At 36.4% G+C, this 22,949-nt stretch overlaps 2 protein-coding genes across 2 annotated transcripts; one reads left to right on the top strand and one right to left on the bottom strand.

The window, feature by feature from the left end:
• Positions 1-7,773: 7,773 nt before the first annotated feature.
• Positions 7,774-9,036, top strand: LOC121370157 (alpha-1A adrenergic receptor-like). The gene has a single exon (XM_041495272.1). It carries the CDS (start codon positions 7,774-7,776, stop codon positions 9,034-9,036), a length of 1,263 nt encoding a protein of 420 aa, XP_041351206.1.
• Positions 9,037-15,909: 6,873 nt separating this feature from the next.
• On the bottom strand, positions 15,910-17,238 carry LOC121370159 (5-hydroxytryptamine receptor 1D-like). The gene has a single exon (XM_041495273.1). It carries the CDS (start codon positions 17,236-17,238, stop codon positions 15,910-15,912), a length of 1,329 nt encoding a protein of 442 aa, XP_041351207.1.
• Positions 17,239-22,949: the final 5,711 nt, after the last annotated feature.

Consider the following 22,949-nt stretch of genomic DNA (forward strand, 5'->3'; position numbering starts at 1 on the left):
TGGTGGGGTTAGTTTTGCAATTTGAGATCATCTTGATATTCAAATTCATTGACCATCATAAACAAAACCCAGTGGAACCCTTGAAATAGTTGGGCTAAATCATAAATGAAGTGTCTATTTGCACATAAAACAAGGATGTACAATATTTACACGAGTTCATGTTTGCAATTTCACTTGAAATAAAAGCATACGGGAGCCCTTAGATTAATTGGGATAGTATAATAAACGAGGTATCTATTTACATCAGACAGGTGATTCGCAATCGTTTTTGCATACTGTGCATTTGGCATATACAAGAATATGTTTATTTGAAGAAGAAGAAAAAAACATTAAGTGAAAAAGGGATAACACAACTCGCAAGTAAAAAGTGTTTAAAGAATTAAATTTAAAGTTATTTCATGGTTAACGTTTTAATCTTAGCTCTTCAGTATATGTTCTGAAAAAAAAAAAAAAAAAAAAAAAAAAAAAAAAAAATATATATATATATATATATTGTAAATAAATAAAATATTAACATTAAACTTAAAGAATATGTAAAAAGGAAAGGAGGCACAGATCCCCCCCCCCCCCCCCCGGGTGTGGCTATCCTATAGAGAGTCACTAGATTGAGATTCATGGAATCAACCACTATTTTGCCAAAAAGCCCATTCGACTCTGTAATATGCTGAAATACGGCCCTGATCATGTATTACGGTTTTGTCATTTAGATTTAACTTCATTCAGTAATATATAACACATATTCCAAGGAAAAGACATTCATTTACATTTGATGTTTTAAAATTGAAAATGACATCTATTCTAAATTCTTTCTTCTTTTTTCTTTTTTTGGTGATTGAATTAGGAACATAATGTTCAAATATATTTTATTTAGATTTTAATATAAAAAAAATTATATTATTGGTTAGTATTTCAAATCTATACTGTTAATTGTTTTTTCCTTTGACTGAAAGGTTAGCAGCAATCGTAAATGAAACACTATTAATTCTTATTTTAGGCAAAAGGGACTATACGGTCGTAATACGAACTGAACTTTTGTCTGTAACTGCTGAGCGATTATAATGGATGGGAACACGTCTTCAGTTAGATCCTTAGTTTACAACAATACAACAATAATGTACGAAGGAGTTGAATATATATAGAGAAATAAATCATTCAAGATGCTTCACTGATTCCATACTTCACTGCACATGAAATACGTTTCTATTGAATATTTTACTTCACAAACGCACAGTTCAGTGCGTTCCGATGGGCGTTTGTGCATGCACATCTAGTCCTGCATCCACTCAGACTCTTGCAAGCATGCTTCACAAATTCACTACATTGGCTGTCTTTATCAAAAGTCATCCACCATCACTCTGGAGTGCATACATTTTGGTCATGTTATTTAGTGGTAGACCACATCCCAGCTTGGTAGGCAACACGTTTTGAGTACTGCAGTAGGGCATCCTGGGTAGGTAAAATGTAGTCCATTGTCTTCTTCTTCTGGAAGTACAACACCTTCCTTGCTTCGCCAACATATTCTAGGTCACTAGTCTTATCATAAAAGAAAACTGTGAAACGTTCCAATAGTGCAAGTGTAGAGCAGTCTACGATATCAATTGTGATGTAAAACGTTTTGTTACCCCTACCCCAAAATATTGTACAAACATTTGTCCTCGCCTGACTATGTTTATGGGGTGATATCCACCAAAAATCTACTCCTTAGAAAAGTCTATCATACTAATTTATTAACTACATTTAAAAAAACACATCATGAGAATTAAACTACCACGAGACTTTGCCCGCCCAGGTGATACCAATTAGTCAGTGTCAATGGACTAGAAGAGAAACGTAGCCTATTAGAAAATATCAATATCGAAAACGGGAAGCTTCTTTTACATCAAAGACAAATTCAGGTTTTTGTCCATTATTGAATGATAAGACAAATTCATAATTTTTCAAATAACCTGTCCAACATCTAGTAAAACAGGGTAGAGATTTTGTAAGTTTGTTTGTTTATAGTGATAAAGATAAATACCATCAAACAAGTACAAGTCCTAAATATGAGGTGTGGGCTAGGCGATATATAAACTGACTAGGCGATATATAAACTGACTAGGCGATATATCAACTTTGGCAACATCGGAACTGGCAACGTGTACTCTTTTCTGATGAGAGCAGGTTCCAGTTATTCAAAGCTGATGGCAGGACTCGGATATACCGACGTGCAGGAGAGAGAACAGCTCCGTGCTGTGTTCAGGAGACTGAACCGTTTGGTGGTGGATCTGTGATGGTTTGGGGCGGTATCTGTGGCCAACAGCGGACAGACCTTATTGTCACTGACGGAAATCTTAACGCACACCGTTACATCAACCAGATTTTACGTCCCGTCCTGTTACCGTTCTTGTAACACCATCCTAGACTCTTGTTTCAACAGGACAATGCCAGACCTCGCACAGCTCGTGTGGTGCAACAGTTCCTCGCCGCAAACAACGTCAATGTTTTGCCATGGCCAGCCCGTTCCCCTGACCTGTCACCGATAGAACATTTGTGGGATCATCTTAGCCAGCGAATTCGACGTCGTCCTAACCCTCCAATGAATAGGGATCAGTTGGTACAGGCACTGATGCAGGAGTGGACGGCAATACCCGATGTCGTCATTAGGCGCTTAACAAACTCTGTCCGACGTCGGGTCCATGCTTGCATACTTGCACATGGTGGACATACACGCTATTGAAACATGTTCTTTGTGGTCAAATATATTCACCTTCGTATTGAGTGGTCCTTTATGAAATCGCACATTTCACCCCTAGTGCTGTTGTGCACTGTGATAGTATCATTTTATGGGTTTTATTGAGTATACTCGTGTTTATTTATCGCCAAATTATTATACTTTCAAAATATAACATTTGCATCAACTTGTGTTTTGTGTTGTTTTTAATTGAAAACATAATTGGTATATTTTCTTTTGATCGTCAGTTTATATATATACTGAACAAAAAAAGAAACTTCCGATTTGTACATATAGTATTTGTTGTGTTAAAGAATTCATTGTGTAATGAAATTATATAGGTAATATTAGCCTTGAGCTGTATTATCAGGATTCATGAATTTTATCGATTATTTTTGCACTGTTAATCGTCGACAACGTGAAATTCAATTTGCACGTGCATGCATGGTTCGACATGTCCCGTGTTGTATTCGGTCAATTTGTTTTACTTGTCTTACTGATATTGTTGTCAAGTGAACGAAAACGCTTAAAAATGTGTAAAAAACATTAACGTTTTTTACATTGTAGCATTTTTAGTATGCCAAGAATACCCAATAATTTACGCGAACGGGCGATTGGCATGCTTGATGCTGGCATGTCGACAGAAGACGTTGCAAGGCATGTTGGGAGTTCTAGTCGAGCGATACGAAATCTTCGCGTAAGATTTCGAACGACAGGAAGCACCAACGACTTGCCACGTCGTGGACGTCCGCGTGTTACAACGCGTGGTCAAGACCGCTGTATCATGAACACGCATTTGCGCAATCGATTCCAAACTGCCACTGCTACTGCTGCTAACACACCTGGGCTTCATAATAACCGAATCAGTGGGCAAACTGTTCGTAATCGTCTGCGGGAGAACGGTTTACATGCACGACGTCCTTACGTCGTATGCGTTTTAACGCAACGTCATCGTCTAAATCGTCTTAATTGGGCACGTGTACACACTCGTTGGATACGGCGATGCTGGAATACCGTTCTTTTTTTCGGATGAATCCAGATTTTCTTTACAACGTGGTGATGGCAGGGTGCGCGTCTACCGTAGGAGAAATGAACGCTATGCTGACTGTTGTGTTCTTGAACGAGATCGTTTCGGGGGTGGGGTTTGTGTCATGGTCTGGGCAGCCATTGCCCATGGTTATCGTTCACCACTAGTCGTCAATGATGGCAATTTAAATGCTCAACGTTACCGCGATGACATTCTTGCTTATCACGTCATTCCTCTGTTACATTCCTCTGTTACGCCAACATCTCGATTTTTCAGCATGATAATGCCACCTCTCATACAGCTAGAGACACTGTAAATTTTCTTAGGACAAATAGCATTGATTTCATTGATGACTGGCCCGCTAAAAGACCTGATATCAACCCCATCGAGCATGTCTGGGATAGTCTGGACAGACGATTGAGGCGTCGTCCCAACCCACCCGCTAACGTCAACGAACTTCGTCAAGCGCTTATTCAGGAATGGAACAATATTCCACAGGCAGAAATCAACACTTTAGTCAATTCTATGCGTCTGCGATGCACTGCAGTGGTCAATTCAAGAGGTGGTCAAACCCGTTATTAAGTGGGTGGGGTTTGTTTTAACCCCTACCACACTTGGTCAAAATTTCTCCCAGTTTCTGTTAACCTATGGCCATGATTTTTGCACCAAACGATGCATCATGGAACACTCTTTAAACGCATATATAACAATTATTCCCCCGGTTTGTTTTCATCAAGTTATGTTCAAGCAAAGTTAGCGGAAGTTTCTTATTTTGTTCAATATATATATATATATATATATATATATATATATATAGAGAGAGAGAGAGAGAGAGAGAGAGAGAGAGAGAGAGAGAGAGAGAGACAGAGAGAGACAGAGAGAGAGAGAGAGTGAGTCACAGATCTACTGCTTGCTTGGGTGTTCGTTCCTTCCTTTAAATTTCAAAACTTTCCTGATCCTTTTTCTAAGCTACACGTCCGCCGTAGGAACACCCTACACTGCTTTCGTGTAAGACAGGAACAGACTCGGTAATAGCTTGATAGTTGGGTCATATTTGGATCCTCTGTGATCGGGGACCAAAGTGGATTTCAAAATTTTGGGATCTTTAGAAAACTATTTAGCCTCCATATACCTTACGAAAGTGCTGGCTAACTCCACAAGAGGGCCAACGGCGGCCATACTGGAAATCGAAAATTGACATATCTCAATGTTAAGACTCCGGAATAAGGTGTCTATTCCTATTACATAGAGGGTGCCTAAACGTATGGTGGGGTTAGTTTTGCAATTTGAGGTCATCTTGATCTTCAGATTCATTGCCCACCATAAAAAAACAAAAACTCAGTGGAACCCTTGAAATATTTGGGCTAAATCATAAATGAAGTATTTATTTGCACATAAAATGAGGATGTACAATATTTACATGAGTTCATGTTTGCAATTTCACTTGAAATAAAAGCATGCTGGAGCCCTTGGACTAATTGGGATAGAATAATAAACGAGGTATCTATTTACATCAGACAGGTGATTCACAATCGTTTTTGCATGTTGATATTGAAATCTAATATGGAGGGCGTGGCAGCTGTATTAAAACATTAAATAGCGCAATATATATTTAAATAATTTTATATATGCTAGAACTAAAATTAAATTAACCATAGTTCATAATGTACAGTTAGTCATAATTGAGAAATAGTTTTTTTTTTTTTTTTTAATTAACTTCATGTGTCATATTTATAATCAAATTCTGATATTGTGTCGTCAACATTTTTGTGGATTTTCCAGTAGCCGAGCAGGTAAGGTCAAATGCCATGCGAATTGGTACAGTAGGGTTCGAATTCTGCCAACTGATACTTCGTGTTTTTAAATATTACTATCTGTGAACCACAGTTGGGTTTCACGGGTGTACTGGGTAAATGTTTCAAACGCCACGACATTTCCACTGAATCACTGATCAAGCTCCAGCTAAGATAAACTTAATAGGGTTGTGTGACAAAGGAATGGCAAAGCTAAATGAATGTGAGGTAATTCACGTGCTTGCAATGTTATCCGAGAGAGTCGCTGTCTGATAGGATTGGTCCTTTTTTGTTGTTGTTGATACCGCATTTTATAGAGAAATAGCCCAATGGGTCCACTGACGGGGATCGATCCCAAACAGAAAGCGCATCAGGCTACTCATAGGCTACTCTTTCCGAATAGCAGCAAGGGATCTTTTATATGCACCATCCCAAAGACAGGTTAGTACATACCACGGCCTTTGATATACCAGTCGTGGTGCACTGGCTGGAACGAGAAATAGCCCAATGGGCCCACCGACGGGGATCGATCCCACACCGACCGCGTATCGAGCGAACGCTGTACCACTGGGCTACGTCCCGCCCGTAAGAATTTAAAAGTGCAGAGTGTTAATTTTTCATTTAAGAATTATAGTATACACTTTCCCCTAATTATTTTAATAAAGCATCTACGCTCTTTATTGCTAGAAACACTTTCATGCTTAAAATGATTATATGTAGCTATAAATTAGACCGGTCTGATATCAAAATGAAAACATCGCTTCCATTAACTATAATGAAAACACGGTGTTTCCAGAAAGTCATTTGTGATTTAATAAATAACTGTGTGGCGATATGATGTAAAGAACCCATAAATAAATCTCAGTAATTACAAACTCTGGGAGATGAGTACACAAATTGTTCATAAGTAATTATCTAATATTAAAAGTGTACATTGATTTTACAAATTCCCAGAATAGCATTTACTCATAATGAATATGTTGTCACATGCTGTGCATTTGGCGTATACAAGAATATGTTTATTTGAAGAAGAAGAAGAAAAAAACATTACGTGAAAAAGGGATAACACAACTCGCAAATAGTCAATAATGTTTAAATAATTAAATTTTAGGTTATTTCAAGGTTAACGTTTTAATCTTAGCTCTTCAGTATATGTTCTGAAGAAATAATAAATAAATAAATATATTTTTTTTGTTGTAAATAAGTAAAATATTAACATTAAACTTAAAGAATATTTAAAAAGGAAAGGAGGCACAAATCTCACCGGGTGTGGCTGTCCTATAAACGAGTCACTAGCTTGAGATTCATGGAATCAACCACTATTTTGCAAAATGCCCAATCTAATTAAAATTTTAATTAGATTGCAAAATGCCCATTCGACACTGTATTATGCAGAGATACGGCCCTGATCATGTATTATGGTTTTGTCGTTCAGATTTAACTTCATTCAGTAATATATAAAACATATTCCAAGGAAAAGACATTCATTTACTTTTTATGTTTTAAAATTGAAAATGACATCTATTCTAAATTCTTTCTCTTTTTTTCTTTTTTCTTTCTTGTTTTGCATTTGAGTTAAGAACAGCATATATAATTATATAAAATGTTTAAATATATTTTATTTAGATTTTAATATATATTATTGGTTAGTATTTCAAATGTATACTGTTAAAGGGACATTCCTGAGTTTGCTGCATTGTAAGATGTTTCCGACTAATAAAATACTTCTACGATTAAACTTACATATTAAATATATTTTCTTGTTTAGAATATCAATGTCTGTATATTCAATGTGTTTCTGGTCGTCTTAATATTTGTAAGAAGCCCAAACTGGATTTCGTCTTCAAATAATTTCGTACGTACGAAAAAATATATTTTCGGAAATAAAACGAAATTTAACCCAGTGCAAATATTAGAACGATCAGAAACATGTTTAATATACAGCCACCAATATTTTATGCAGAAAAATATATTTGATACATAATTACAATCGTTAAAAGGTCTCTGTTAGTCGATAGCATCTTAAACATTACAGCAAACTCAGGAATGTCCCTTTAATTGTTTTTCCCTTTGATTGAAACGTTAGCAGCAATCGTAAATGAAACCTTATTAATTCTTATTTTAGGCAAAAGGGACTATACGGTCGTAATACGAACTGAACTTTTGTCTGTAACTGCTGAGCGATTATAATGGATGGGAACACGTCTTCAGTTAGATCCTTAGTTTACAACAATACAACAATAATGTACGAAGGAGCTGAATATTATAAAGTTCTTGCGAAGCTGAATTACGAACGCATGCTGTTCCAGCTGCCAGTGATAATTACACTGCTGGTCGTCATGGTGATGGCCATATTCGGGAACATTCTTGTCATCTGTGTGTACAGATTGTCCTGCAAGAGAAGTGTTGCGAGTTTCTTCATTATTGTTCTTGCCATCGTAGACCTAACCACGGCTCTGTGTACCGCCTTCAACATCCAGGACATGCTAAATCCATACATGAACCCAGCACCAGTTGCGTGCAAGATTGGACGATTCCTGGAATCCTTTACGGCAGTGCTTTCTGGAATCTTTCTCGTCTGCATTGCATTTGACAGGTATTTTCATATAATCTATCCTCTTAGAGGATACACACTCGCGCAAGCTAAATACCTGGCTATTGTCATGAGTGCCGTAGCCCTGTCGTTAGCTTGGCCTCAGCTGTTTTTGGCAGGCAAAAAAACTGTAAAAACTTCAGTGGAGGGAATATTTGGCGAAGACTGTTCATTTCAAGACAGTGTTTATAATTCCATATACACATTATTATTTCAAGGCATGCTAGCTGTGGCATTTTTTACAGGGATAAGTATGACTGTGTTTTTCTACAGTCGTATTTACTATGTCATTTGGAGAAGACGCAAACAGGTTATAGGAGAACAAATTTCTACTGTGTCATCCCAGCTTAAACATCTTAAGAAGAAAAATCAGTTCTCCGATATACATCTGGAAGACCGAAGATTAAGTAGCTGTCGATCCAAAACCGAGTTGTCCACAGAGATTAATACACCAGACGAAGTAGAAACTGGGAATCATCACCGAATAGACAGAGATGCAATAAAAGAAGAAACCTGCTTGTCAGATCAGCCAAGTGTCACACCAAGCTCTACGCAAGGATTAAAGAATACGGTGAAAGAATCAACACTGAAGGGTGAAGCAAAAAAGAGTTCACGAAAGCGCCGCATTGGTACGGTTCGCATAACTCGGATAATGACGGCGGTAACTTTAGCTGGTATGTTGGGCTACATGCCGTATCTGTTGGTGAACATTTTCAAAAACATGGGACTGTTTTTCAAACCAGGCATGAGTAAAACAGAAGACTTGGTGTACGAGTTCGGCACGAAATCGCACTTCATGAACACGTTTGTAAACCCCGTTATTTACAGTGTGATGAACCCAGATTTCAGAGTTGATGCCTGGAGGATACTGACGAACGTGGGCAGGATTCGCTGTAACAGGGAACGATTCTGAAGTCATGTTATTATAATGTTAAACCTCGCTTGGTACCTTAGTCAGGTCCCATTTTCCAGAAATGTGAGATGTACGGGCATTTTTTTAGGATTTGGTCCAACATAGATTTTTAACCTAATTTTGGTATGCTTAATAAAAAAATATATATGTTGGCCATCTGAAAAATTACGTTTTTTAGTTCAAAATGGTCGAAAACAAAAATGGCGAAAAATTGCCTAATAAAAATTATGTAACTGGTATCCTAACAATCTTTGTTGAAAATTTAAAAATTTAGTTTTGTGTCAAAATGTTGAAAAACAAGATAGCGAAAAACAAAATGGTGGCCATTTGTCATAAAATCGACATCCAAGTCTCATGAAGGGCATTATTTGCTGCCATAAATGCAAGAATGTATCGCAGCATACAACATAAATGCGTTCAACATATGTGTGGTATGATTCAAGATGGCCGCCATATCATAACTATTTGCAGTGGGTGGAAATATATCGTCCAAAACGTAGGCTATTTAATAATACATTACTGTATTTTTTATTTATTGCATCAAATATTATGCTAAGAGTCTTTTAACATGTATAGGTATTTAGTGAAATGGTTATTTAATAACAGCAGCAACCTTTCTAATACCTAAACACAAACTGGAAGCAAAATCAGATGACATTCATAGGTTATTCATCCATACGAGTCCATCCAAATTAGAGATATACAAACCCGTAAGAAATTACAATTAATTGTCTAAAGCATTCCTATTTGTTCTTAGTAACCACCTTTTTTCAGAATCGTTTAATTTCCCTTGAAATACTACCATATGAAATAATAGTATTGTATCTTAGAGCATGAACAGCAGCCAAACTCAGCATTCTGGTACTAAAAGGTGTGTTTTCCAATATTATATTTATAGGAATTGTTTTCAAAAAATTGTTACATGAATATTTGACCTGTGATAAAAACAAAAACAAAAAAGGATATCAGTGTCTTACTAATATTTACAGCAATATTTAGTCAGATAGTTTTGAACAGTGAATTGCATGAACTACTATCAGATTCCACGTGCTTGGTCTTTGATCATTCAACATTAACTCAGAGTTACTACTCTACACTACATCGTCCTCGGTGAAACCACCCACCCATTTTGCATTCAATGCAAAGTTGTTGTTTTTAAAGTTTCAAAGAGGAAATTCGTTAATTGTTCATTGCTTTCTGTACACTATGAGGTATTGGCATCCTTCTTACGGGTTTGTATATCTCTAACTTGTGCATTTCGTTTGGTTAACAGAGACTTGTAGCGATAAAATACAACATTTCTCAAATATTTTGTTCCCTTTGTGTTTTGTACTTTGAACCAATGACTGTCTGTCAACAATCAAGACTGACTTCCTGAGTAATTTCTCAGGTATATTTGAATCTTGAGTTTGTTTCAACAATGGGTATTGGAATAAGTAGCAAGTCATTCTTTATGATCAGCAAAGTATTCGCTTCCAGGCCGGTTTTGTATGCTGTAAATAGTCTGTGTAAAATGTCTTATTTAACTCAAGGATTGTCCCTGATTGTACTATATTGCTGTTTGGCGCTTTGGTCCTATTTGACCATAACATTAACAAATAAAAATTCATGAAGGATTTCATGTAGCAACTGATGAGCATATGCATGATAGACAGTGCACCATCGATTGTAGTTAATGTGATCATACAAGTGTATCTATAAAATTATGGTAACATGTACCAATACGAGTACAGATACTGACCACAGTAATCGTCAAGCTGAAACCACTAATAAAAATTTGAAATCAGCAGTCTTGTTAATATTAAATGTTGTGAATTAACTTGTGAAACACCAATAAAAACATATATCGTTGCATGTCTGTTCTATGAAAATCATTAATTGGAGTGCTTAAGATGCTAGCTTATGAGCTCTCATTTTTCTCGTGTATTGTTTTCCTGATCAACCCCTACAGGGCCAAATGTCTCCATCCATTTTTCATATATACCTGAACTTTTCCTGTGACATCAGATAATTTGAGTTCATAGCGACGATATGTGAACCTTCCATTATAGGTACACAGGTTGAAAAATGGGCTTACATGTATATCTGATATTGGTTAACTTGGGGTTAATAATAATGTACCAATTGAATATCAGTCATGTTGGAGGCAAATCTTTGTCATGTCATTGCCAGGTCTGGCATGATTTCATAAGTTTGCTGATCCAGTTTCCTCAAAACATAAACATTGGAAGAGGCTAATAATGGGGGAGGGGGGGGGGGGGACTGGAGGGATCAGTTATTAAATGTTGTTGCAGTGTTTGTAATTGTTACATAATTATACACAAAATATGTACACATATAATTGTTATAAAACATTACAGAAGTTCTGATTGTCTATAATCAACTCTGGCCGAACTAAAATAGTTTCTAATAACATGGAGAATTATGAGCTAGGCCAATATTTTTGCATTTTGCATTTAGATTGCCTTTCAATGGGAGGGGGGGGGGGGGGAGGGGGGTTGGTAAAGCATACCCTGACCCCTCCAGGCCTATGCAAAATAAAGGTCTAAAATATCAATCCTCTAATTTTAGCTTCAGGGCGTCAATATTTTTGTCACCTACAAATCCAAACATATATTAACCAATCGATCCCCATTACATTGATATTAGCCCCCACCCCCAATTATTTTTAATAATAATAATATTAATAATAATAATAAAATAATAATAATAATAACAATATTTTTTATTTTTTTTTATGTATATAAGAATGTTAGATTTGCGCCTGTATATGGTAGGAATCTTCCAAAAACTGGTGTTAACATGTAGATTTAGGCATACATTATTTATGTTTTCCTTTTAACTATTTAAAATACATTTGAAAAATATATATTTCCCTATCTGAGATCGTAAATTCACTTTCCCTAAATTCCGTTTAGACGGTCATTTCGATGCCTGTAAACACATTTGTATCTACATTGTTTGAAAACATAGATGTTTTGTTTTCTATTCTAATATAGGTTTGCTGAATACAAATAAATATGCTGTCCATCTGAAAATTACATTTAGGGGTTTCATAATATGAACGTCTGCACATTATTATTGTGTCGAAAATGCGTTGTATCCATGTTAGCCCGAGTACACTGACTATAGAGGGCTAGACGGACATTTGGACAGATATTCAGCCCTTATAGTCAGAGTGCGAGTGCGAATAATTTTTACATGCTCATATAGGCCTACCACTAGAGTTTCGAGCATGTCCGTCCTGGGGCCTGTCTCTGGATAGCCAGGGGCTTGTCCCGGGACAGAAGAAAATTAAGCGGACAATTTTGAAATTTACATCCAAAAATTAAATAGTGGGCCTTTAAAATTTTGATGCGCATCTCTAATTAATATAATTAATAAAGAAGATTGTACTCATTAAATTTGGTCGCTAGATTAGATCGGGTGGTCAAAAAGAAATTAGATAAGATCGGTGGCCTGACTCGGGATGGAGTGGGGAAGGGGTAGATTTGAAAATGGGCAGAATTTTGAAAATAGCAATTAGTAAAAAAGTTAATAGAATTAAAAAAAAAAAAAAGTTACAAGCCAAAAATAAAAAGAATTGACTGCTCGGTCAAATATTTGTATAATTTGGACAGTCCAAAAATAAATAAGAGAAAGAAGAGAGGATCGGACTATTTAATAATATTAAAAAAAGAAAGTTATTTCGACAAACTTTTGAACGAAGGTCTAAAAGTTTAAAGTCCGATCCATATGTCCACGTGAGTGGCCTCGTTAAGGCTTGTAAAGACGAGATGGGTTGCATCCCGTCAAGAAAACCTCTAGATTGACAGTCAATAGACATTGAAGGTGTAGTGCTGTGCTGAAATACAGATCTTGAGAAGCCGGATCCGTTTGAACGAGAGAGAGAATCAGACTAGGGTATGTCGTATGGGTTGGTGTAGTGGTGCGGACGGGCCCGACTCCGGAGGATACGAGATGGTATCACAATAAAACAAAGTAAAGTCTAGAAAAGAGTAGTAGGGGCCGACCCCGCTTCATATTTTTTCTTAGAGTGGGGCGGTCAATCTTCCAGTGCTGCTAGGACAGGCTCGGACATATAGAGACTAAACGCGAACAACCGTGGCGTTCTGCAGAATGGCCGTCATACGAGTCACTAAAAAAACAAGTCAACATAGTCAGACGGAGAAATGACGTGGAGGCAAGGAATCTCGCTAAAAAAGAATCCAACCTGGTGGTGCAGACTGTCGAAACGAGAAGCGTTCCAGCGTTCAATCAGTTCCAATGGCCGCATACATCCAAGTAGAAAACTTCACTTCGCTGACAAAAACAACGAAGTGAAGGATCCCCAAGTCGAGCCGCGAAAGCACAAGCGAAACAAACACGTCTTACCGCGACGAGCTCCAGACTGGGAATGTTATAGTCAGAGACCAAGCTATGTAATATTATCGCAATCGCTGCCCACCACACGGTAGTTAAAGATTCCCGCTCTGATACCACAACAATCCTATGTTTGACGTCAAATACCTTTACATCGATCATTTTCGAGTTACTTGATTTTAAAAAAATCCTTATATTAACCACTAATACACACACTACAGAAAGAAATCCGGCAGCACCCACATTTAGCTAAACTTCGGGACACTCCGTCGCAAGACTTACAAAGCCCGAGAGCTAGACGGACATTTACACAGATATTCAGCCTTCACACACACTATTACTACTACTACTACTACTACTACTACTACTACTACTACTACTACTACTATACTAGTGACTAATTCATAAAAATAAGATAATCAAATTAAATTACTATTTACTTTATCTTTCATAAGAGGAGGCAATACGTAGCACATACTCTTGCCGTATCCTTTCTATGATACGAAATGGTAGCGAGTTTAATACCCTATTTATTACCCATAATCGATCTTAATTTATATCACTCATCTAGTTTCGTTGACGTTCCTGTAAGGTTGTAGTGCGCTAATTGGGACGTATCACTTTGATCATATGTACCAAGATATTTGTAACCATATGGGTAATAATTAACTTTTCTTTGCGCCTATACACTTTACGGCAATCTGATTGGTTCAGAGGTGCTATTGTTTTTCATTCATATCTCCATGAACCGAAAGAATGTAAGCCACGCCTACTACTTTTTGGGTGTCTTTACGATTAAGATGATCGAAATGCTGATATCAGATTGGTTGAATTGGAGAGAACCCGAGGAAATGCTGTCTGAATAATTACAAAGACAGGAGCTTGTGCAAAGGGTGAGCTACGACAGTCGAACTCTCTCTTGATCAAGCACATTTTATCTCTCTTTTTAAAAAAATACTTTTCCGGGGAACCACTCATAAATTTCGCTAGCCACAGTTTAGCCCTCACCCTCTTCTCAAATGTATGCACAAGCGCTTGAACACGCCATATTTAGTTAAAATACATATAAATCAGCTTCTAGCGTCCTTTCCATGACCATTTTTACGTAATGACTTCTTAGCTGGCGTAATGACGTCATTTTTTTTGTAGGTTTATCGAAAGAGAACATTCAGAAGTGATGAGAGCGTATGAAAGTGGAAAGTTTGTAATTATACTCAATTAATCGCCAACGTCCCTGGGAGATCCTCTCCCTCCCCTCGAATACGTTATTGGCGCAATCATGTTTAACTTATTGCTTTGTTTATCAAGAATGTCTTGTACAGTGATGTGAATTTAGCTTTCATCATTAGTTTCTAGTCTTTCCGTGTGTTTTTGGTTGTTGGTTGTTGTTTTTTTTTTTTTTTTTTTTTTTTTTGGTTTGTTTGTTGGGGTTTTTGTGTGTGTTTTTTTTGTTTGTTTTTTTTTTTTTTTTTTTTTTTTTTTTTTTTTTTTGGGGGGGGGGTGCTTTGATTAAACAACTATTAATAAATCACTGTACTATTTACACTTTCTGTTGAAAACTTGGGAAAATGTACATATAAAAATGTCATAATGAATGTTGTAGAGATATATTGTATCTAAGTCCAGTATTATGAATTTACAATGAAATTTTAATAAATGGTGATGGGTGGGTGGGATTAAACATTTTGTGATATACATTTTGTATTTTTATAATATTTTATTAGATAGTGATGCACAACTTCAAAAAGTAGTTGATTGTTTATTTGGATAAACAATACACAAATTCATTTATTGCATTTGAAAACATTTAAGAACGCTAAAGAACATATGTAACAATAGTTGCAGGCTTTCATTATTAGTACTTGAACAGACGTACAATTATCTGTAGCAGTTGTAGTCGTTGTGATAGTCGTTGTAGCGATATCCGTAGTCGTTGTCGTAGTCGAAGTGGTAATAGTATATTAAAAGAAAGGGTCGAGGTAAGAGGTTATGGACAAATCAAGTTACCAACCTATAGTCCGTCCCATTCTCCTACAAAAAGGTTTTGGGGTGGGGGGGGGGGGGGGGTTGGGTTTTTTGTGGGTTTTTTGTAAATAATTCCAGTTTGGTTTGACATAAGAAGAAAAGTAAAAGTGTTTTGGAAATAACAAAAATTACTATTTATGTGTGCAATTTAAAAAAAAAACCCCAAAAACAATCGGCTCAGAAACAAATAACTTATAGTAAATTCCGTAGTATGAAACACGTGTTGCCTGTGGGAAGGACTATAGTTATTTAATCAATAAATTATTGCTTATACATATATTTATTATTATTATATATATATATATACAGTTTAATATATCATATCTATGTGTTTATTATTCTATATACAATTTAGTACATTACTGTAACATTTATATTTCGACAGTAGCTAACTTTTTGTTCCAAGGACAAGAAGGAATTATTTAAGTTTCGTTTTCTTATGTTGTAGAAGACTTTCTGCCAATGACTAAACATTCGATTATGCACTTAACTATTATTAAGTTTTAAACAGCAGATTTGACCGATCGTCTTTACGGTTTTCCATGCATTACGCCTGAATATGGGATTCATTACACTGTAAATGATGGGATTCACAAAAGAATTTATGAAATGCGACTTCGTACAGAACTCGTAGATCAAATCCTCTGCCGTGCTCATACCAGGCCTGAAAAAGAGTCCCATGTTTTTAAACAGATTCACTAACAGATATGGCAGAAATCCAATAATTGCAAACACCGTTATGATGGCCATAATTCGTGTCGTACGTGAGGTCCCGGATTGAATGTTTCTCGTTTTATTACTCTTCCTAGGTATATCACTGATACGTCTCTTGGTCTCATGTTTTAAACTGCGGTGCAGTTCCAAATCGTTACTGCTGTCGCTGGTCTCCATTTTGTCGCTTAACATTAGGGGTCGATCTTTTTCTTCGCTCGGTCCATCCCGTATCTCAATTGATGTTGAATCATTGTTGTTTCCAATGTCCACAGATACTTCAGTGCTTTCCGTACTTTCGTTTGACGCTCGACCTTTTAGCAGCTCTAGCTGAATCTGGCATTTTCTTCTCTTACCATTAGGGCTGACGTATACTCGTTCTCCAATAGTGCACCTGAGTCTTCTCCAGATGACAAAGTAAATTCGACCGTAGAATATAATTAAAACGAACATGCCTATGAAGAAAGTCGCCATCAGTACACCTTGAAATAACAGGGTATATATGGAGTTGTCAACGTCATCCCGGAATGAACAGTCTTCACCGTAAATCCCTTTTACATGCGTTTCCACAGTTTTCATACCAGCTAGAAATAGCTGCGGCCACGACATACACAGAGCCACGGCGGTCATCACTATGGCGAGGGCTTTGGCTTGCTGGAAGGTGTATCTTCTTAGAGGGTAGATTATATGGAAATACCGGTCAAAGGCAACGCACAACAGAAAATTCCCTGACATAATGGTCACGAAAGATTCGAGGAAGCGACCAATTTTACAGACAACTGGAAGAGGGTTCATGTACGGATTGAACATGTCTTGGATGTTGAAGGAGATGCATAGCGTTGTGCTCAGATCTACGATTGCCAGAAGGGTGATAAAGAAACTGGCTACACTGCTCTTGTAGGTCATTCTGTACACACAGATGACAAGAATGTTCCCGAATATGGCCACCACCATGACGACCAGCAGTGTAACTATCACTGGTAGTTGGAACAGCATTCGTTCGTAATTCAGCTTCTCGATTAGTTCTTGATACTCGTGCATCAATGTTACATTACTTATATTGAAAAGTGTGGTCCCAGTCGAAGGCTCGGTCTCGTTTTCCATGTCAATAACTGAACATCTAAACTCTCGAGACTGCAGCTGCTACGTTAGAACCCGGCATTACCTGTTGGAAGAAAACAAATATGAATGTCATAGTACTGTACTTTATAACAATACGGATTATATGTTTATTTTTACAAGTGCAGTACTTAGAATTAGTTCATTGGTAATGTGACGTCTGCCATGGTATTCACTTAGTGACTTGCCAATCAAACCAATGAGTGTTAAGACCTAATCTGATACAATGCAATTTAATTGTTGCCATGGGTATTGCAGACGTCTGAACTAAATACATTGAGTAATACAACTTATCCACAACAGTACACACGACGAGACAAATATCACCGAAGGTAAATAACGACTCATTTGATTATTAAACGTGTTTCGGAATAAATAATACAAACACTAAACGTATTAATTTTCAATAGATTCATAATCTCTAGATACCTAAACTGATATTAGAAAGTAAGCTTGACATTAACGTAGCCAAAACCATATATACGTTTATACAGACGACAGCACCATCAGCAACAGTGCCTGAATTCGAACTCGAGATGAACTGCCTGTTATCTACAACTGTTTCAGACCAAGTCAATGCTAATCACTGATTCTACGCATCTACGAACTATGGTAACAGCCAAAGACCTATCTGATGGGTGAAAACGTCTTGCAGGGAGCATTGCCTTAGACAACGTGAACGCTAACCAACTGACTCAACAAGATTACGATATAAGCGAAAACCTTGTCTAATAGATGAAACAGTTTTTGTTTGTGATACCACATTTCGGACGCGGGACAAACACAGTATACAAACTATCTTAACAAGTTTATTCTCTAGACACGAGGACATGTCATTTCTTCGGGCGGTGGATAACTGTCATAGTGCTAAACTTCAATTTTAGAACAATACGTATTATATCTTTATTTTTACGAGTTCATTACTTAGAATTAGTTAATTGGTAATGTGACGTCTGCCATGGTATTCACTTAGTGACTTGCCAATCAAACCAATTAGTGTCAAGATCTAATTAAATATATATAACCAGCAATCTGATACAAGGCAAATTAATTGTTGCCACGGGTATTGCAGGTGTCTGAACGAGTACACCATGACAACTACATATCACATGGATACGTGTTTAGTATGTGTCTTATAAATAAGGATAATTTACCTATGAAAGACAGACTTAAGGAGAACAGATACTGTTCACACGCAAGTTCTCTCACAAAGCACAAACTCTACTGTAAGATCCGAGAGACAGTTTTGTGACATAAGCAATGTCAACTCTATCGGGAGGTCTGTGTGTCATCCACCTAAGAGCTCCGACTTGTATATTATCTGTATCACCATGTTGTTAACTTGTTAATCATGGTTCATGTTGGAAAGTAAAATACAAGAACCTGCATCATCAACTTGAGACTTCTGTTCATTCATTCAAATTCATTAATATCCCGGTAAAAACTACGCTGTGATAGTACTGTAAAAAAATATCAAGGGAAGTTTATGTTCAATGTGTTAAAATATGTCTAAGACCGACTCGCAGAAAACAAGGTAATTAATCTAAATATCTTAGAGGGTTTATGCATAATTTGTTAAAAAATGTATATGGCCGATTGACAAAACAAAACAACAAAGGAAATATAATTAATTTCTTATCTGGTATTAAGAGGACAGATTATTATTATAATACTGAAACACATCGACAGTCATTGTGTTGATATGCGTTGTGACCTTTTGACTGAAACACATTGACAGTCATTGTATTAATATGCTTTATGACGTTTTTACCGAGGGCAACTGTTTTGTATACCCACCATCTACAAAATAAACTTTTATTTAATTTATAGGGGGAAAAGGTATAACAGACGCACTAAACACAAAATAATCATTACTGTACCCAGCCTCCACCCAGCCACCATGTGATGACTTCTGGAACAGTGTGTATTTACAACACTGGAACTAAATTCACAAACTATCGTAACGTTACGATCAGAAGTTGTACGTATACAAATAGTTGGTACCGAATCTACTTCCCACAGAAAGATGAGACACGGTAAGGACAGAAAACATTAGTCATGTATATTTCTAACTGTATTATTTATAATGCTTTCTTACACACCCGTTGGTGAGAATACCATGCGCTATTTTTGATAACACGTGGTTGCTGACACATGTACGTGTGTTAACAATTTCAAGACATACGACTGGCTGCTCCTAGGTGATGACCAGGTCACTAATGTCATACATCCAATCAAAAACAACACGATTGAAATCGATTAGACTGTGACGTATAGTTTACCTGACATTCATGTGTCTGTGATGCGTAAGTCTGCTACAAGTGCAACGGCTGTAAATAACTTTTAGTTGAAAAATATGTTGCTTACAACCTGATTTTTGAGGATATGTAAGAAATAAAATAATATATTCGTGTCCGCTAGATACCATTTATCTCACAACTCGTTGTTTAAAACGTATCAAACTCGCTTTCGCTCGTAAGATACATTATAAAACAACTCGTGAGATAAATGGTATCTAACGGCCACTCATGTATTATTCTCTATTTTTCAGTCATAAATTTACATTTATATGCAAAACAATGCTAATCAATACACGATATATATATATATATATATATATATATATATATATATATATATATATATATATATGTATCTGTGTGTGTGTGTGTGTGTGTTTATTTATGCGTGTGTGTGTGTACACTATGGAATGCTTAATTCTGCTTAATATGTTTTAATCATCACGTTAATTGCAGGTGGATAGTCGATCGTAACTATTAAATACATATGAAATTGTGTCTGTTACACATTGTCTGAAATAGACACTGTTCTGATTTGTTTGCGTATTTTCACCAATAATGCATTTATTTGCATCGTCAGTATTAAATAAAATTTAATATACGTCATGATGTACGATTTGTTACCTGTGTTTATTCCACTGAAAAATATGTGCATGCATGTTCTCGAAACTGTCTTTATTACCGAGTCAGACGGTAGAAACCTTGTCAATAGACGAGGAAGTGAATTTTTGTGTCGTTAGTTTCATTATTAACTACGGCCTAGCTAGTCGCAGCTAGTCATTTAGTCAAATTAATGTACTCTTCCATTCGTACACAGTGATATATACACAAACACATGCATATTACATGTATATTTAAGAAACAATTTGGAAACATAAGTCAATAAACAATTCAGGCGCGGATTCAGGTGGGGAGTCCAGGTGTAATAAGTCCAGATTATTGTTTAATTTTTGTTTTTTGCACTTTGTATCTGATCCAGGTGAAAGTGAAGTCCTTATCCTAGTTGATGTTCTGCTGTGTTCAGTAAAAGAACAGAAACTAAGAAAAGAAAAGCAATATATAAAAGGGAAATGATGTTAAATGGTCCAAACATTTTGGACTTAATTTACAAAGTCTGTTTTTGTGTAACTACATACATTTACCTTGCTTAAACTCTCGCGTTTAAGAAAAACAGGTTTCATAAATTTGGCATTTTCTTTCTATAAGAGAATTTAAATTGCTTAAAAGATTTCACTATTTTCTTAAATTATTGGATTGTTATCACCAAATGTTAGATCTAAACATCCAAAAGATCCAAACATTCCTGAGTTTGCTGCAATTTTAAAGATGTTATCGACTAACCGAGACTTTTTGACGATTGTAATTACATATCAAATATATTTTTCTGCATAAAATATTAGTGGCTGTATATTAAACGTGTTTCTGACCGTTCTAATATTTGTACTAGGTTAAATTTCATTTTATTTCCTAAAATATATTTCTTCGTACGTACGAAGACAAAATCCAGTTTTGGCTTCTTACAAAATTGAGATGACCAGAAACATATTGAATATACAGACACTGATATGCTAAAAAAGAAAATATATTTAATATGTAAGTTTAATCGTAGAAATATTTTATTAGTCGGAAACATCTTACAATGGAGCAAACTCAGGAATGTCCCTTTAATATAGAAAGGTCGATGTTATGCTATAGACTGTAGCAGAAACAGTCAACACAATACCAATACACAATGTGAATTGCCATCAATAATCAGAGTTAATGCGTGTTGACACAATACCTTTAACTTCATTGGTATTGTGAAAACTAACATAGCTTGTTTTTATAACACAAAACTCTATATTTTGTTTTAATCATCACGTTAAGCACCGGAATCCTCCAGAGAGTTTGTAACCGTATTCCATTCAATGATATTGCTTAAGTTAACAACAAAGTCGCAAACGCATTAAGTGATTAAATATAACATCTGTTCTGCATGTCGTTCATTCAAGTCGTTTGACAGAACCAGTTGTAAAGGATTTGTTTAAACACAGTGTACGGAGATACTTTATTTACCTGTAATTACTTTGTTCTAAATGAAAAAAAGATGTCGGTTAGCCGAAATAACAAAAACAAGTGGATGAAAAGAAAAATAGCTTAAACTCCCATTATTTCCGGAAAACACGGAAGAAATATGAATTTGTCGTTGCATTATTCTGTTTACCCGTTATTATTATTGATTATTACTAAAAGCATCAGGTAGGTCTTACTAATGTACAGGTGCAGATACACCGACTTGCTGTAGCATTTTTTAACAGAGAAGGTTATGTTTAGTACTGGTCTATAATCACGAGTTGTTAAAACTGGTCACGATGCTGCAAGAAACATTAAAAGCGCTGACGACATCAATGAAGCTATTCGGTATTTACCACTTAAAGTGCTCTACCGAAGTGGAACCAGCTAAGATTGAAACATGGCAGATAAAATTGAAGAAAGAAACCATGAAACTTTTTTTCAGCTTTAGAACGTACAATGTTGCAATTATGATTTTAGTTTGGGCCAATTTCTTGCGGTATATCCTAGGTATACTGCCTCTTGATTCCAACTTCAACTTAAGAATAATACTGCTGATGTGGTTTGGTCTAGTGACATTCATCTCAGCGATAATGTTCTTAGCCTGTGAAAGGTCTTCACACCTGCCATCGTTTTACAAGCACTGGAATGATGTGTTTGACGGTTCCAGCGCCGTATTCGTGCAGTTGAAGCTGTCCAGATGCGTCATTCTCGGCACTATCGCAAGCTGGGTCTTAGTGTTGGTAGATCTCACCGGTATTGTCCTGCTCTTTTTCCTAGAAGACACAGACTTTAAGAAAGAGGCCATACGGCCGTTCCCAATTCGTAACCTTACTATAGGCGCGGTATGTGTTATTATTACATTTGCAGGTGGCATTATTGCCTTTTCTATCTCATTTGTAATTATTAATTAATCAAATTAAGCTTTTACGAACTGTCAGAATTTCTAAGGAAACAGATCAAAGATGGCGCGCGACAGAATTCCTAGATGTTTACAAGAGTGTCGTCTGCTACATCTTGATCTGTGTGAATGTGTCGCTGTGCTGGATCGGACGTTTTGCATGTTGATAGCGGTTTTACTCGCTGTTAACCTCCCCCTGGCCTGTTTCATTCTGTACCAGTTTGTGACTTACGAACTCAGTGTCGTCATGCTCCTTGTGTGTGTACTGTGGCTTATATCCAGTATACTGACCATGTTGGGCGTCACCATCAGCGCAGCAATGGTACATGAGGCGGTAAGTAGTTTGGAATCGGTTGAAATTCCATCATCGATCATCGGTTATAAGCGGTTTGCACTATCTGATCAACTTTCGATTGCACAAACAGAATTATGTGAACATAAGG

Source organism: Gigantopelta aegis, chromosome 4, assembly GCF_016097555.1.
Source record: "Gigantopelta aegis isolate Gae_Host chromosome 4, Gae_host_genome, whole genome shotgun sequence".
NCBI lineage: Eukaryota > Metazoa > Mollusca > Gastropoda > Neomphalida > Peltospiridae > Gigantopelta > Gigantopelta aegis.